The sequence below is a fragment of the Ovis aries genome, chromosome 17, assembly GCF_016772045.2.
Source record: "Ovis aries strain OAR_USU_Benz2616 breed Rambouillet chromosome 17, ARS-UI_Ramb_v3.0, whole genome shotgun sequence".
NCBI classification, from domain to species: domain Eukaryota; kingdom Metazoa; phylum Chordata; class Mammalia; order Artiodactyla; family Bovidae; genus Ovis; species Ovis aries.
In genome coordinates, this window is record NC_056070.1 from 63086043 (window position 1) to 63100512 (window position 14470).

General features: G+C 50.5%; 1 protein-coding gene across 2 annotated transcripts; it reads left to right on the forward strand.

The window, feature by feature from the left end:
- The first annotated feature begins 2779 nt into the window (after positions 1–2779).
- UNC119B (unc-119 lipid binding chaperone B) lies at positions 2780–14024 on the forward strand. Of its 2 annotated transcripts, XM_027956624.2 has the most exons (5): positions 2780–3040; positions 5650–5763; positions 8567–8687; positions 8821–8993; positions 10581–14024. In XM_027956624.2, the coding sequence occupies exons 1-5, from the start codon at positions 2797–2799 to the stop codon at positions 10691–10693; spliced, it is 765 nt and encodes a 254-aa protein (XP_027812425.1). In that variant the 5' UTR covers positions 2780–2796; the 3' UTR covers positions 10694–14024. The 2 variants fall into 2 exon arrangements, with proteins under 2 accessions (XP_027812425.1, XP_042090626.1); XM_042234692.1 differs by lacking the exon at positions 5650–5763.
- The last annotated feature ends 446 nt before the right edge of the window (positions 14025–14470 follow it).

Below are 14470 nucleotides of genomic sequence, written 5' to 3' on the forward strand. Positions count from 1 at the left end.
CAGGCCTCAGCTCCCATATATGGCAGTATTTATTTAAATTTCTTTTTGAACAGAAAAAAGTGATCCAGTCTGAGGTAGCTTTCAAGTTTTCAAGAGATAATAAGGCTACTCTGACTTAGAATCTACCTTCCAGACACAGATCCAAAGTTATTTATTTATTTCAAAGTAAATAAGCAGCCCATGATCCTGTGCTTGTTGATAAAATAGCATAGAAGCAGCTCAAGAGTGTTGAAAGAGAATATATCCCCCTTCAGTCCCTTCTAATACTCTGCTCCCCAATGGGAACCTCACTTAATACATTATATCCAAACCCCTTCCATTGCAGTCACGTACAAATACTCATGTACTTTTAAATTTTAAGTGAATGGGACTATATGCCTTGTCCACCTCCCCCCACAAACTATCTTTGAGGTCTCTCCGTACTAGTACATGGAGACTGATCTCATTCTTTTTAACAGCTGCAGGACATGAATAGATGCAACTGTAACTTACTGTAACTTCTCAGTGTTAGAATGGTCCCTCATCTTTGTGAATACATATCGGCTAAATTCCTGGATGTGGAATTGCAAATAAAGTGGTCAACACACTTGTCATCATCCCTAAAAAGAGAAAAGAGTAACTCGAGTTCTGGTGCTCTGAGAACAAAGATTCATGGAGCAAGTGACTGTGGGAAGTGGCTGTGTGCTCACCCCCGCGCCAGCCATCACCATCTTACTGATTCACGACCAGGCAGCACATTAACATTTCGGGGAATTCTTCAGTACTACTTACGGCTGAGTAGTTTGAAAAGAATTGTTTGCAAAGGGAAAGAGCTTAATTCTCTGTACACATCTTAAAATTCCCTGAACAGTTTGAGACGTCCCACCCGGGGTGGGTAATCTCTCCAGGACAGGACAGTGTTTTGACAGGAACTTGACCACATACTGTTTCACCCTGCTAGGCCACTGAGGTGGAGTCAGGTTTGGATTTTATCCAGAAACCAGATGAGGCTTATCAGCTGCTCCCAAACCCCTCGTATCAGGTGAGAGGACCCAGCAAGTCCTGCATAAATCCAGTCTTTTGAGGCTAACCGTAGAGAGATGGGTAGAGTTTCACTTTGGCCTGAGCCTAACAGGTGACATCAGCCTTGCAGACACATTTTCAGCACTCAGGGCGGGGGCCTCCCAACACCGAAGAGAGCAGATCCTGACTCAAGCAAAGGAGCCACTCGGGGTGTAAGAGGGCAGTGTCTTCCCCCCTCCCACTCACCTCCAGTTGCAATAACGGTGAACTTCCAGTTTTCAGTGCAGACGTTACCCCTGAAGCCTCTCTCCCACCCCCCAGACCTCTCCTGTGTACTCCGGTAGCACCTCTGCTGCTACAGTTAGCAGTCTGGTTTGTCTTCTAGTTCATTCACACTAGGCTGGTCAAGAGGAAGGGCCATGTAGTGAATTATGTACCTCACAGTCTTCCCCAACAAAGTGGGAGCTCTTCCACAGCACCATGCTGTGCAAGCCTTCCTGCACTCATTCATTCATTGTCAGTCCGTCATTACTGAGCACCTGGTGCTTTCAAATTGTGCTGCTGGAGAAGACTCTTGAGAATCCCTTAGCAAGGAGATGAAACCAGCCAATCCTAAAGAAAATCAATCTTGAATATTTGTTGGAAAGACTGAAGCTCGACTACTTTGGCCACCTGATGCGAAGAGTCAACTCATTGGAAAAGACTCTGAGGCTGGGAAAGATCGAGCGCAGGGGAAGAGGGGCACAGAGGATGAGATGGTTGGATAGCATCAACAGCTCAATGGATATGAGTTTGAGCTAACTCCAGGAGGCAGTGAAAGACAGGAAAGCCTGGAGTGCTGCAGTCCATGGAGTCTCAGAGAGTCATGACTTAGCCACTGAACAACAGGCATTAGTTCAGTTCAGTTCAGTCGCTCAGTCACGTCCGACTCTGCGACACCATGGACCTCAGCCGCCAGGCCTCCCTGTCCATCACCAACTCTTCGAGTTTACTCAAACTCATGTCCATTGAGTTGGCGATGCCGTCCAACCATCTCATCCTCTGGCGTCCCCTTCTCCTCCTGCCTTCAATCTTTCCCAGCATCAGGGTCTTTTCAAATGAGTCAGTTCTTCGAGTCAGGTGGCCAAAGTGTTGGAGTTTCAGCTTCAACATCAGTTTTTCCAATGTATATTCAGGACTGATTTCCTTTAGGATGGACAGGTTGAATCTCCTTGCAGTCCAAGGGACTCTCAAGAGTCTTCTCCAACACCACAGTTCAAAAGCATCAATTCTTTGGTGCTCAGCTTTCTTGATAGGCTGCCAAGATACAGTGGTGAATACAGCAGACTCAATCCCTGCCCCCTTTCATATTCTTATATTCCTTGTAGCCTAGTTCAATGTCTAGCCCAAAGCCTGACGCAGTAGGGTTTAAGAATGGCAATCTAATCTGAAAGCTGCTTTTGCACAGCAAACAGTCTTACCTTCTAGACTGCAGATGAAAACACATTTTCTCAAGATGCCTTGTTTACATTTTATGTGCTAGAAAGTCATTTGACCGTACGAAATATATATGTTAGATGTTTGGGGTGACTTCGGGGGCCAAGTGGAGAGTCCGGGGTACTAACGCGGCGGCCCACCTGGATGGACCAGCGCTGGAGAAAGGGTTTGGCGGGGAGGGTAGAGGCGGGGAGCGCCAGCGACGCGGCTCGCAGGCTCCGCCCACCTCGGCCCCGCCTCCAGGTCGCGGCCCGGCCCCGCCCCCTCTCTCCATAGTTACGGCGCTGCGGAGGCGGCGGCCATCTTGGCGGTGGAGCGATGAGCGGGTCGAATTCGAAGGCTGCGGCCTTGGGGTCGGCCGTTGGGCCCGGGGGGCTAGTAACTGGCAAGGAAGAGAAGAAGAAGGCGGGCGGCGGCGTCCTGAACAGGCTCAAGGCGCGGCGGCAGGCGCCCCACCACGCGGCAGACGACGGCATCGGGGCAGCGGTCACGGAGCAGGAGCTGCTGGCTCTGGACACCATCCGGCCCGAGCACGTCCTGCGCCTCAGCCGGGTCACCGAGAGTGAGTGCGGGGCCGGCCGCGTCCTCCCCTCGGCGCCGGGCCCCCGGGCCGCGGGGCAGTCGGACCCCCGGGCCCCGTGTCGCTTTCCGCGGAGCCGGCCGCTCGCCGCTCGGCGGGCCCAGGGGGTCCACCCAGGCGCCCCCGACTGGCCAGGCCTCGCTGCCCACTGCTCCGCCCGGCCGAGTCGGCGCTCTCCACCCTCACCTTCACCTGGTTGGGATGGGTCCCCTTGAGCTCGGCTGCCCTCCCCTGACTCCGGCCACGTCAGGCTTCCTTGTGGCCCGTCCCGGTTGGGCCCTCAGGCCGGGCCGACCGTTCTCCTCCTTAGCTGGATCTCTTTGGGTGGGGACAGACCCCGTCTTGGCTTCTTAACTAGCTCCTCCTGACCCTGGCAAGTGGGCCGCTGCCTCTCCCCCACTCCCTCAGCCCCCAGCTCGCTGCTGTTAGTGAAGTTCCTGCTCAGCTTGGCCCCCTCGACCTGAGCCAGCTTCTGCTGCCCTCTGCCAGCCCAGACCCCTACCTGCTTTCTCCGCGTTTCCCTCCACTCCGGCCCCTCGGACAGCCCCTCGTCGTTCCAGCCTGCCTCGGCTCCCTGCCTCGGCCCCCTGCCTCTTTTGGGTCCCAAGCGTTGCCCTCTTTGTGTGCAGGTGGCCTTTTCTTTCCTTAAGTACATTGCCGCGGCGTTTCCGGCTGCATTTATGTGTATATAATGTATATATTAATAAAGTTTCAGTTCGACGTATAAAACCGAAATGTGAATCCTGCTTTTGACACCTGGTCTAGTGATTGACGAATGTCAGAGTATCAGAGATGCATTTCTTGCATAGGATGCAACGGTTTCACACCGTCTGTTGATAGAAGTAGTACATAGCCCGCCCCCTGTCCTGGCTCTCCTCCCTCTTGTTCTCATGCTCTGACTTGCTGCCCTTTCTCTTACTGCTGTTTCCCCGAGTTTCCAGTCCATAGGTTAGATCCTGCTTGCCCAGCCCACCCACCTGCCCCATCCTCTGGACTTCTAACTTTGAAGCCCCAGCACCAGCTTGATGAATTAAGGCTGCTCTCCTTTTATCTGTTGACTTGCTTTGGTCGGAAGCTCAGGTGGCCCTCAGGAAGCTGGAGGCCATCCCAGTGATTTGAGGATGGCAGTTTGAGGCCTTGGTTCAACCTCTGTGAAACAGAATTCCCATCTTCTAAGACAGTTTTAATTTGATTCTGAGTATTGTCACGTGTTTGTTTTCAATCACTATTTGCCTTGGGACTATCCTTTGCACACCTGAGTGTGTCTTTAGAAGGTCTTGCTATTCTGTTTCATAGAAACATTGTGAAAAAGCTGCTTTTGTTCCCGACCCAGTTATCACCAGGGGTTCTGAAAGTACGGAAATGCTCACCACCTCACCTTTTCTCACCTCCTGCTTTCTCCTGATAGCAAGGGTGAATCCAGCCGCTAGTGGTTGATGCTAAGTGGCATGCTCAGAGGGCACTCAGGCCCTGTGTAAGAACTTGCTTCAGAACTGCAGCTTCTTGGAGAAAGTCCTAAGTCAGCTTGGTGACCTCTGGATTTTGTTACTTTTCTTAAAAGTCTGTTCTGTTCAGCAGGGTATTTATTGAGGCCCCTGTAAAGGTGCAGAACCAATATCAGTGCCTTGGGAAGTTATGGAATAATCAGTAGCTGTCAATTTTGCCATCTTATCGGAGAGTCAGCTTGTAAAACGTGAAACAGCAAACACAGCAGGCAGCATAAGATACAGTACCAAAGGGAACTGTGAAGATGATGCTCTCAGGAGTCATGGTGGAAAGACGGAAATGAAATCATCTTTGGTCGGCACTATCTTGATTAACAGATGAAGCTATTGGCAGCTCCATCTCCGTTTGGCCTCATGCCCTCTCCAGCAAATCTGTCCTGCCACCTGGGTGGGTATGGCCCACCGCCTGGTTTTGTGCAGCCCACAATCCAAGAATGATTTTTACCTTTTCAAATGGTTGGGGGAAAAAATCTCTTGGGACACACAGTTATATAAAATTTGTATTTTTTTGTCTGTAAATAGTTGTGTGACTGCATTTGTGCTACAGTGACAGAGTTGAGTAGTTGTGATAGTGACTGTGGCCTCGAAAACTAAATTACTCATTTTCTGACCCTTTACAGAGAAAGTTGGCTGATCTCTGCTTTGTGATACGGTCAGCAAGCATGCACCATGTTCACCACTGCATGCGTGTGTGCTCGCTCAGTCGCGTCTGATTTTTAGGTCAGCATGTTTTTAAATGGATTTATAAAAAAGTTCTGTTGTGTTGTGACTTCTGATGAAAGGTTTGTAGGTCACATTTGAACTGTTTCCAGAGAAATTCCCTTCTGCCCTCCCTGTTTCTAAATGTTACCATAATCTTCCATCTAAACGAAGTCCATGCACTTTTCTCCTTTCTTGGATCCCATAATTCTCTGCACGCAACTTTTGCCTATAACATAAGAGGAAGTTTTGGGGTATATTTGAAGTTTTGGGTATATTTTATGTCAGAGAAAAAACAACCCGAGTTTGCTTCACAACTTGAGAAAGAAAAGGTAGTTTTGGAGGATTATTTAACAGCAGTGGTCTCTCTCTCTCTCTCATTTTCAGATTATTTATGTAAACCTGAAGACAACATCTACAGTATTGATTTTACCCGCTTCAAAATTCGAGATTTGGAGACAGGGACAGTGCTTTTTGAAATTGCCAAACCTTGTGTTTCAGGTAGGTCTCAGTATCGCATCAGCAGTAGTCAGTTGGCCGTTGGAGCAAAGAGTCTTTGAGGCTTGAGTTTTTGTGTGCATCGTGTGTCGTGGCCGCCAGCAAGGCCTGCCTCTGAGCCGCCTCCTAAAGCCTGGCCTGCGGGCTTGACGCTGTGCTTGTTGAGTATTTACTTTGCACTGGTTTTGGGTTCCACAGCTTTCTGTTTATATCAGCTCATGGAATCCTCACACCTCCATGAGGGGTTATCATCCTTATCTTCCAGATAAGGAAACTGAGGCCCAGAATTTCCAAGTGACTTTCCTAAGGTCCCAGGCTCTTTGATCTGACCGTGTCACCTCCATTTAGGAAGGAATCCTTGAAATGAAAGTATAATGAGGAAAGCCTGCCTGAGCCTTGAGTCATGGGGACACTCTGGAAGGGCGATAGGGAGGCTTCCAGTCCACATCATGAGGCAGTTTCTTTCTCTTCTCACGCCCTTTCCATTGAATAGTGTCTCAGATTTCCTAGTTAGTCCCGGTTTGGATTTTAATCTCCAGCATTTTCTGGATGACCAGAAAGCCCAGGCCTGTGAACTCAGTTGCTTGGGACCCTTCAGTTAGCCTTGAATGAATACTGCTTGTGCTTGTGATGTGGTTCCAGGGCACTTCATTTCTGACTAGGGGACCACGTGTAGGTCTGGGGAGCATGTCACTGGAGATTGAGCGCCCCCTGGAGTTTGTTTTTAGAACACCAGCCCAGATAGTCCAGAGTTGGAGCCACAGTCTGTTGTTAATGACTCTTTTTGCCAAGCTTTTCGCATCTATTTGCTATTCAGGAGGAGCCTATATAAGTTTGGTAAGAGAGCTGTTAGTAACCAAGTAAGTCAAAGGCTTTCATGAAAAAGTCTCAGCCAAGACTAAGGCATCCGTCTCCTAACCCCACTTGAGATTGCTGCCGTAATCCCGGACTGACCAGGGCACTAAAGGCTCGAGCTGGTAGGTACTTATCTTGTATTGGGAGAGTCAGGGCCACCTAGTTTCCTGGGTCTGTACCATTCGCATCTCTAAGCTTCCTGTCCTTTTGGTATTAAGGTGTTCCCAGGACCCAGGGAACACCAGGGCTACTTCCGGTGTATGGATTTGGATGAGACGAGACTGAGAGTAGTCATTTCAGTACAAACCTGAACTGTCACAAGAAGGTCAGCATCAGACACTGTAAAAATGCCTTGATGTTCAGCCTGTCCAGTCTTTAAGGATCTTGATTCACTAAGGTGCATGCCAAACCAGAGCCCTCCTGCAGCACTTTTCTGATGAGCTCGAACCCCCAAGAAGATCTGCTCTGCTTCTTTCTGAACCCCATACTTGGAGCCGGGCCTCTGGAGTCTTTACCTTTGAACTCCCACTCAGCCTGGTTGTTCACTGCTTTCGGTATATTTGATACTAAAAAAGATTCTCTTTTCTTGTATTGTTCAGCCTAGACCTGGAAAAAAAATGCTCTTGCGGGACACTGGGTGGCTACTAGAGAGGGTGCTAACTCCTGGTTCACATTAGAATGTTTGCCAGTTCCTTTTGGGTTCAGGAATGGGCTAGACCAGAGCCCATCATTGCTGGTGTGGACCGTCTTCTTTCTTGGGTCCCACATGTTGGTTCATGGCCCATCTGCTTCATGCTTCACCCTTTCCCAGATGGTCAGAGCGTTGGGCCTGGTATGGCCTGGAATAGGCAGCAATCTAAGGAGGTGCAGTTCCCCAAGGCTGAAGGTCACTGTCTTTCATTTAAATAGCAGAATTATTTCTAGGGATTTGTTTTTGCTGTGTCAGAAATTTCTGCATTCTTTGAAGGTGCCGTCTCGATAGTTTCAACTTTTGCAGCCTCCTTATTTTGCTTAGCAGCAAGCACATTAACTTGGTCAACAGCCAGCCTGGTCTGTAAAGCACAGACCACCTCAGGGGCCTGGTACCCAGCTGGTGTTTTAGGCTTCAGCGTTAGGACATGGCGCAAGGCCTCAGGTTATATAAAAGGCAAATAGCCTTGTGTTTAAGAATAGGCCTAGAGTCTGATGGGCCTGGATCCACATCCCTGCTCCCTTAATTTACTATAGGCTCACTTTGCTTTATTGAACTTCACAGATAGTGTGTTTTTTTATAAATTGAAAGTTCATGGCAGCTTTGTGTTGAGTAAGTCTGTTGGCTCCATTTTTTCAACATTAAAAAAATTTTTTTTTATTATTGTATAGTTGATTGACAGTGTTATGTTAGTTTCTGGTGTATAGTTATACATATATATCTTTTCATTTTCTTTCCCATTATGGTTTATTACAGGATATTGTATGTAGCAGCATTATTTATATTTTGCTGTGTCTCATGGCTTTGCAGGATCTTAGTTCCCTGACCAGGGATCCAACCCATGCCCCTGCAGTGGAACCCCAGAGCCCTAACCACTGGACCCCCAGGGAATTCCTGGCAGCATTATTTTCATTTTCATTAAAAATGTGTATATATTTACATTTATTCAATTTACTTCTTTGGCTGCTCTGAGTCTTAGTTGTCGCATGTGGGATCTAGTTCCCTGACCAGGGATTCAACTCTGGGGTTTTGATTGAAGACTGGGGGGAGTTTGGACCTGTGAGCTCACCTTTCTGGGTCTGTAAAGTGGAGATAAAAATGAAGACAACACCTCCAGGGCTGTTAGGACCCTGTGAGGTGTGCAAGATGGAGCCAGGAGTCTCAGCAGGTGCTCAGTGAGCACGGCCGTCCTGCTGCGGGTGTCCGTATCCCTGATTGGTCATGCTCTTTGCTGAGCCGGCGTTCCGTGTCCCCTTTCAGACCAGGAGGAAGAAGAGGACGAGGAAGGGGAGGCAGGTGGAGATGTGGACGTCAGCGCAGGCCGCTTCGTCCGCTACCAGTTCACACCGGCGTTTCTCCGCCTCCGCACCGTGGGCGCCACGTGAGTCCCAGCATCTCCTGAGGGGAGCACCTTCTTCTGGTTCACAGAGAAGAATGTCCTCCGTTGGGTTGGGATTGGCTCTAGTGGACGGAGGAGGCAACAAAGCCGGGCTCATGGAAATTGTGTTTCGCAGGGTGGAGTTCACCGTGGGAGACAAACCTGTGTCAAACTTCCGGATGATCGAGCGGCACTACTTCCGGGAACGCCTGCTGAAAAATTTTGACTTTGATTTCGGCTTCTGCATCCCTAGCAGCAGGAACACTTGCGAGCACATCTATGAGTTTCCCCAACTTTCTGAGGATGTCAGTACGTATCCCCCGACTTGTGCAACGTTCTGGATCTTTCAGCTTAGCAGGAGTGGACCTTGAAGTGAAATCCATCTGGTCTGGCGGCCTCCTTGGCAGAGAAACAGGGATGTGATGGGTCTCCAGTCACTTGACCTCAAGCTTCTGATTTCCTCTCGCTCCTGTCTCGTATTTCACACTCTGGCTCTGCTGGCAGTGGGACTCTGAAGGTGTTAATACAGGCCATCCTTTAAGAAGCCTGTGCGGGGAAGGGTATGATGGAGGGAGATGAGAGGAGACCCCAACCCTCCCCGGGGTGCCCATTCCATACACAGCCAGTCCCGGTTTCACTGTTCTGGATCCCAGTTCCTGCTCAGCACTGCACTGGCCCTTTGCTTCCTCCTTAATCAGAGTTATGTGTGAAACTGAGCCGAGCGGGATTCTCAATCTGAGGACCACCTCTTTCTCATTCTCTGCCAGTAGAAGGGTCATGAGATAAACTGTCAGAATAGATCAGGCAGGAAATAGCGAGCTGGTCGAGGTCTGGGAGCAGCAGTGACAGAATGGAAACAAGGTCTTAGGAAGAGATATGGGGAGGAAGACCTGGGGGAGGCACCAAGCAGGGAAGGCCAGGCCAGGGAGGAGATGGACTCGATCACAGAGGACAAACAGGCTGTGTAGTCCTGTGGCTTCCTTCTGGCTCTCTCACATTAGCATGGCCTGTGAGTTGTGAGGGTAAGTTGTTCCGGAGCAACAAGGATACGATGGGATCCTGTGAGTAGTGGTGGAGTTTAGTTGAATTGTGGGCAAGGGTCTACATATACTGACCAGTTTTCTCAGAGTCCCAGATCCTTGAAAGTGTTGTTTTCTGACAAGTGTTCTGTGCTTGTGCAGCGGTGCTGTTCACAAGTCAAGTGAGGACAGATGGGGAGTGGGCAGGATGTCACCTGCATCCGCTGTCATCATCATCCCGTTTTTAAAGCCTGCTCCCCAAGCTGGGCTGGAACATGTTGATACTTGCAAGAGAAGATTAGGTACAGCATTTCAAGTTTTTTATCAAAGGCCAGCCATCTAATTTTCTCTTCTTGAAACCAGATAAGCTAAAAGAGGATGGGGGTCAGTCCTCTGGATGTGAGCTAAATAATGTCGGAGACTGGTGGCCTCCTGCTGTGGGAGTGGATGGCACGCAGTTTGGGGGCCTCTGTGGTCCCAGGTCTCCCCAACTCTCCAGGCCTGGCTCCCTCTGTTCTGACCTCGTTATTCTGATAGCACATGCTCACACTTTCAGGAAGGGCTGGTTTATGCGTTTTTGTGTGTGGGTGCTCAGTCATGCCCAACTCTGTGCGACCCCGTGGACTGTAGCCCCACCGGCACCTCTGTCCTTGGGATTCCCTAGGCAAGAACACTGGAGTGGGTTGCCATTTCCTCCGCCAGGGAATCTTCCTGACCCAGGGATCGGACCTGCGTCTCTTGCGTCTCCTGCATTGGCAGGCGGGTTCTTTACCACTGAGCCACCTGGGAATTTAGAGGGGATGCTGAGTTTTTTCCCACCTGGCTCCAGGGCAGACTCACACATAACTCTTTGCATTTTTTCCCTTCTAACTTGTAGTTCGTCTGATGATTGAAAATCCCTATGAGACCCGTTCTGACAGCTTTTACTTCGTCGACAACAAGCTGATAATGCACAACAAGGCCGACTATGCCTATAATGGGGGCCAGTAGCAGCGGCCGGAGCAGACGGGGAGGTGCTTCGCTGTGGCCCGAGGTCCTGGCGCATGGAGGTGGTTGAAGCTGCTGTCTGTCGACACGTATCTGGAACATGGCCTCCGGAAGCTGAGGCTGGGGTGGCAGTTTCCTGTGCTCCAAGAGAGGTGCCAAGCAGTGCTGTGTCTCTTTCCTCCCGTATTTTTTCCTCCCTTTTCCCCCTGCCCCTTAGGTCGCAGAGGTAGTAAAACTTAGAAGACTCCTGGAATCCAGATAGAAAGTTTATTTTCCCAGCTCCTTCAGGATGTCCTGACAAGCCTGGGTCTCTGCAGGCACAGCTGTACCAGGGAGAGAAGGCTCTTCCGTAGGTTCAGGGGCCCTCTGCGAAGCTGAGACTCCTCCCTCACCTGCAGGGCCGCCATCAGCACACTCAGACCTCAGCCTTGAGCATCATCCTTAACCTGCTGGAGAGGACCTTGAACGGAGTGGAGCAGAGGATGGAGCCAGGAGTTGGGGCGCGGGGGTGGGCAAGACTGCCGAACCTAGGGAGCCGCTTTCCTGTCTGACGTCCGGGATCTTGGCTGCTCCTCCTGGGGTACCCCCGAGGTTTCAGCCTGGCCATGCCTTCCCGTTCTCCTTCCAGACGGAAAATGAGCTTGTTCTGCTTTTCCTAGCTCCTGCCTTTTGAGTTTCTCTTGAAATCGAATGTGTCCGTTTTCTCTCTGGGAACTGTAGTGTCGCTCGAGGCCAGCACTGGCCTCGTGTTTTGGTTTTTTATTTCTAGGCTTCTTGTGGGGAGGTTTTATAAAATGTCAGGGGTGCTCCTGGCGTACGTGATGTGTGGCTAGACTTTCCCGAGTACCGATCAGGCTCCCGTGGCTCCTCTGGCTCTTGTCCCCTCTGCTTTTGTACTGAAGCTGCTCTGGAACCATCCTGGCCGGTCCCACCTAAGTAAGGTGGATTCTGGTCCTGTGGACCGCTAGGCGGAATGGTCTCGGTGTTGGGAAAGGGGGAAATGGGCTGAGGTAGCCTGGCAGAGACATGTGTTCTCCAAAACGTGTCTCTCTGCACTTCCCTCAGGCCCTCACTGGACGGACTCTCCCCGCCTCAGCTCCCTACTGCTGTATGTGTGGGTGGATTTAGGTGCTCAGGCCTAACTCCTGCCCTTCTGGTGAGACTGTTGCTGTGGCCAGGGCTCAGCGTTCATAGGAAGGTCGCAGTAGGAAGCGCCCAGGCACGTGGTACCTCTGGCAGGAGCGCCATCTCTCTGGTGTTGGGCAAAAGGCTGGGCGTGGCCGGGAGAGGAGGGCCAGCGCTGTGCCGCAGGTGGACCCGGCCTTTTGCTGCCCCATGTTGCACCCTGTTTGGTTTCTAGAGTGTGAGTGGCCTTGAACTTTGGTCCAGCGCTTTGTGCCAGTCTGGGCTGTGCCAGAGGCCTGCAGCTTGCTCACTGAGAGCACCCTGGTTCATCCTGGGTGCCGGCCCTGCACCCAGCCCCCGAGGGAGGAAGAAACCGGGCTCCCTGCAGGGCAGGCTGCTCACCCCAGACCTAATGAGCCCCAGAACTGGAGTTGGCTGCAAATCCAGGTGCCTTAGGCGTGGCTCCTTCCCGTCCCCAGCGGACGGACGTCGGCACTGCCTCTTCACCTTCTCTCTCACCGGGGCACCTTCAACAGGTCTGTGTTCATTGGGCTTTGCAGCAACCCCTTCTCTCTGCGACAAGCCCACTCGGGAGCGTTTCCACTATTTGATGTTTAATTATTATCTAGGAAATGGTTTGGAGCTGCCCAGAGCTCTGCTCAGGAGAGCGTGTCCCAGGCAGACCCCGTCTGTGGGCTCGTGGGGTCCCTCACCTGCAGTGTTAGCGGTTGCTGGGAGGAGGGCAGGAGGAGGCCAGTGTTCTGGCTTGAAGAGTGCTGCACCCTGTTCCTGGGAACTTGCCTTAGTCTCACTGGAGACCTCTGTTCTGCACTTGAAGGTCTGCTGTCTGTACCTGGGACTCCAGTTCTTGTGTCCAGCTACTCAGGAAACCTTGAGAAGCCTTTGGGGTGTTAACTAGGATAAGTCTGAAATTCACCCTTCTGTACCCGAACTGGGGAGAGAATTGGAAATTATACTTTCTCTGAAAGTAGGTGAACTCATCAGAAGCTGAATCAGGAGGCCGTGGCATTGAGAAGTCTGGACTGTGGGCAGCAGATAGATACCTGTGGGCACTGGGGCAGTTGGACAGAAACTGCCTGCCGGGGAGACACTGCCCTCCCTTTGTTCAGACCTGGCCCTGGCGAGGCAGCTCCTGGAGGGAACACATCCCAGCAGACCAGCTCACCCAGCTGTGGCCAGAGGGCCTGCCGTCTGCACCCCTCCTTCTGTCTCGCTCCTGTCCTGCCCTGGGGCTCCTGGGAGAGCACCTTTCTTTTCCTGTGGCGCCTTTGGGCTGAGATGCCTTTTTAGCTTCTGCAGAGAAGACCATGGTTTATTTTACTCTATGTTTTAAAGAGTAAATAGCAAATAAGTAAAAGTAGTTCTGGGATAAAGTAGGTCATCCTCATATATCAGCTCGTAGCTGTCTCACAGGGAATGCGAGTATTCAGGGCTTTGCAGGACTTCTGAAGGCACTCACAGTCTGGACCACCCGATTCTCAAATACGGGCAGTGATTTGGGGGTCTTGGAGCTCTCCTTAGACTGAAGAGTCTTCATGTGGCAGTAGCTGGGGGATCTTCAACTTGTTTTTTTAGTCGAAGTGGGACTCATTTCTGGAACGGCCTTCATAGGCCGTGTCCGGTGTGCCGATTGGCTGTCTCGCCACCCTTGATACTCTCAGTTTAGTGCCCCCGGTGTGCTCTTAGTTTTCTGCTGTAAAGTCACTTTCTTCCTGGTGGCTGTTGTCACTTCCTGGTGGCCGTGGCCACTACGTCAGCTTGGGGAATGGGGACATTCTCAGAATTACAGCACAGACTCGGTGTCTGTGGGTGAGGACCCCTGATGCAGAGGGTGCCAGCCTACCCGGTGAAGGAACCCAAGCGTCGATCCTGTTTCTCACATTCCATGTCACGGAACGTCTTAGGCACAAGAAGGATCTGATGGAGGTGGATTTACTCCTTGTTGTATACAAAGGATCACGTAAAGTCGTCGAACTTGTGAAAGTCTATTTTTTTCCCCCGTAAATCTATTTTTCACAGAATGTAAGAAACGTCAATTACCAAATCTGTCCTTCCTCCCTTTCGCCTTTACCTAAGATCCTCATTCCAGTTTGTATTGTCTTTGTGTCCAAAGTAAACTAGGTGACTTATTTGTATAAAATGTTATTTTGCCACAAGAGACAGTAATAAAAGAAAGATTTTCACAGTATGTGTGCCCTCTTGTGTCTCCTGACTGGGCCTCTTGATTTGCAGGGAGAGTAGGTATGGAGTGGGAGTGGGCTCTGAGTTTCTTTACGTGGCCTTTCTGTAAATACTGGTTTAATGGGTAGCGCTGGTTTCTAGAGTGATTAGGACATAGTATTGTGCTTTAGGTTTCATATGTCTCTGCTTTACATTTTAATGAAATGGTTTGAGAATTTAAAATGCATATATATTTTAAAGTTAGGTTTATTGAGGTGTGTTTTAACCATACCTCATTTAAGAGTCAATTCAACCCATTTAAGAGTACGGTTTGATGAGTTTGATAAATGGATGCCTGATCGCAGTCATGATAAAGGACGTTTCCATCACCTCAGAAAGTTTCCTCAGGTTCCTGGTGTCTGCAGCCAGTTCCCTCCCTCCACCCCACCCCTTGCAACCAACTTCTGATTCCTA

What these genes read in the sequence shown, in the direction of transcription:
- UNC119B (XM_027956624.2), top strand. Translation starts at nt 2,797, where the DNA reads ATGAGCGGGTCGAATTCGAAGGCTGCGGCCTTGGGGTCGGCCGTTGGG. An exon ending in CCTCAGCCGGGTCACCGAGA is followed by an intron (nt 3,041 to 5,649) that starts GTGAGTGCGGGG and finishes TCTCATTTTCAG; the next exon opens with ATTATTTATGTAAACCTGAA. An exon ending in CCAACTTTCTGAGGATGTCA is followed by an intron (nt 8,994 to 10,580) that starts GTACGTATCCCC and finishes TCTAACTTGTAG; the next exon opens with TTCGTCTGATGATTGAAAAT.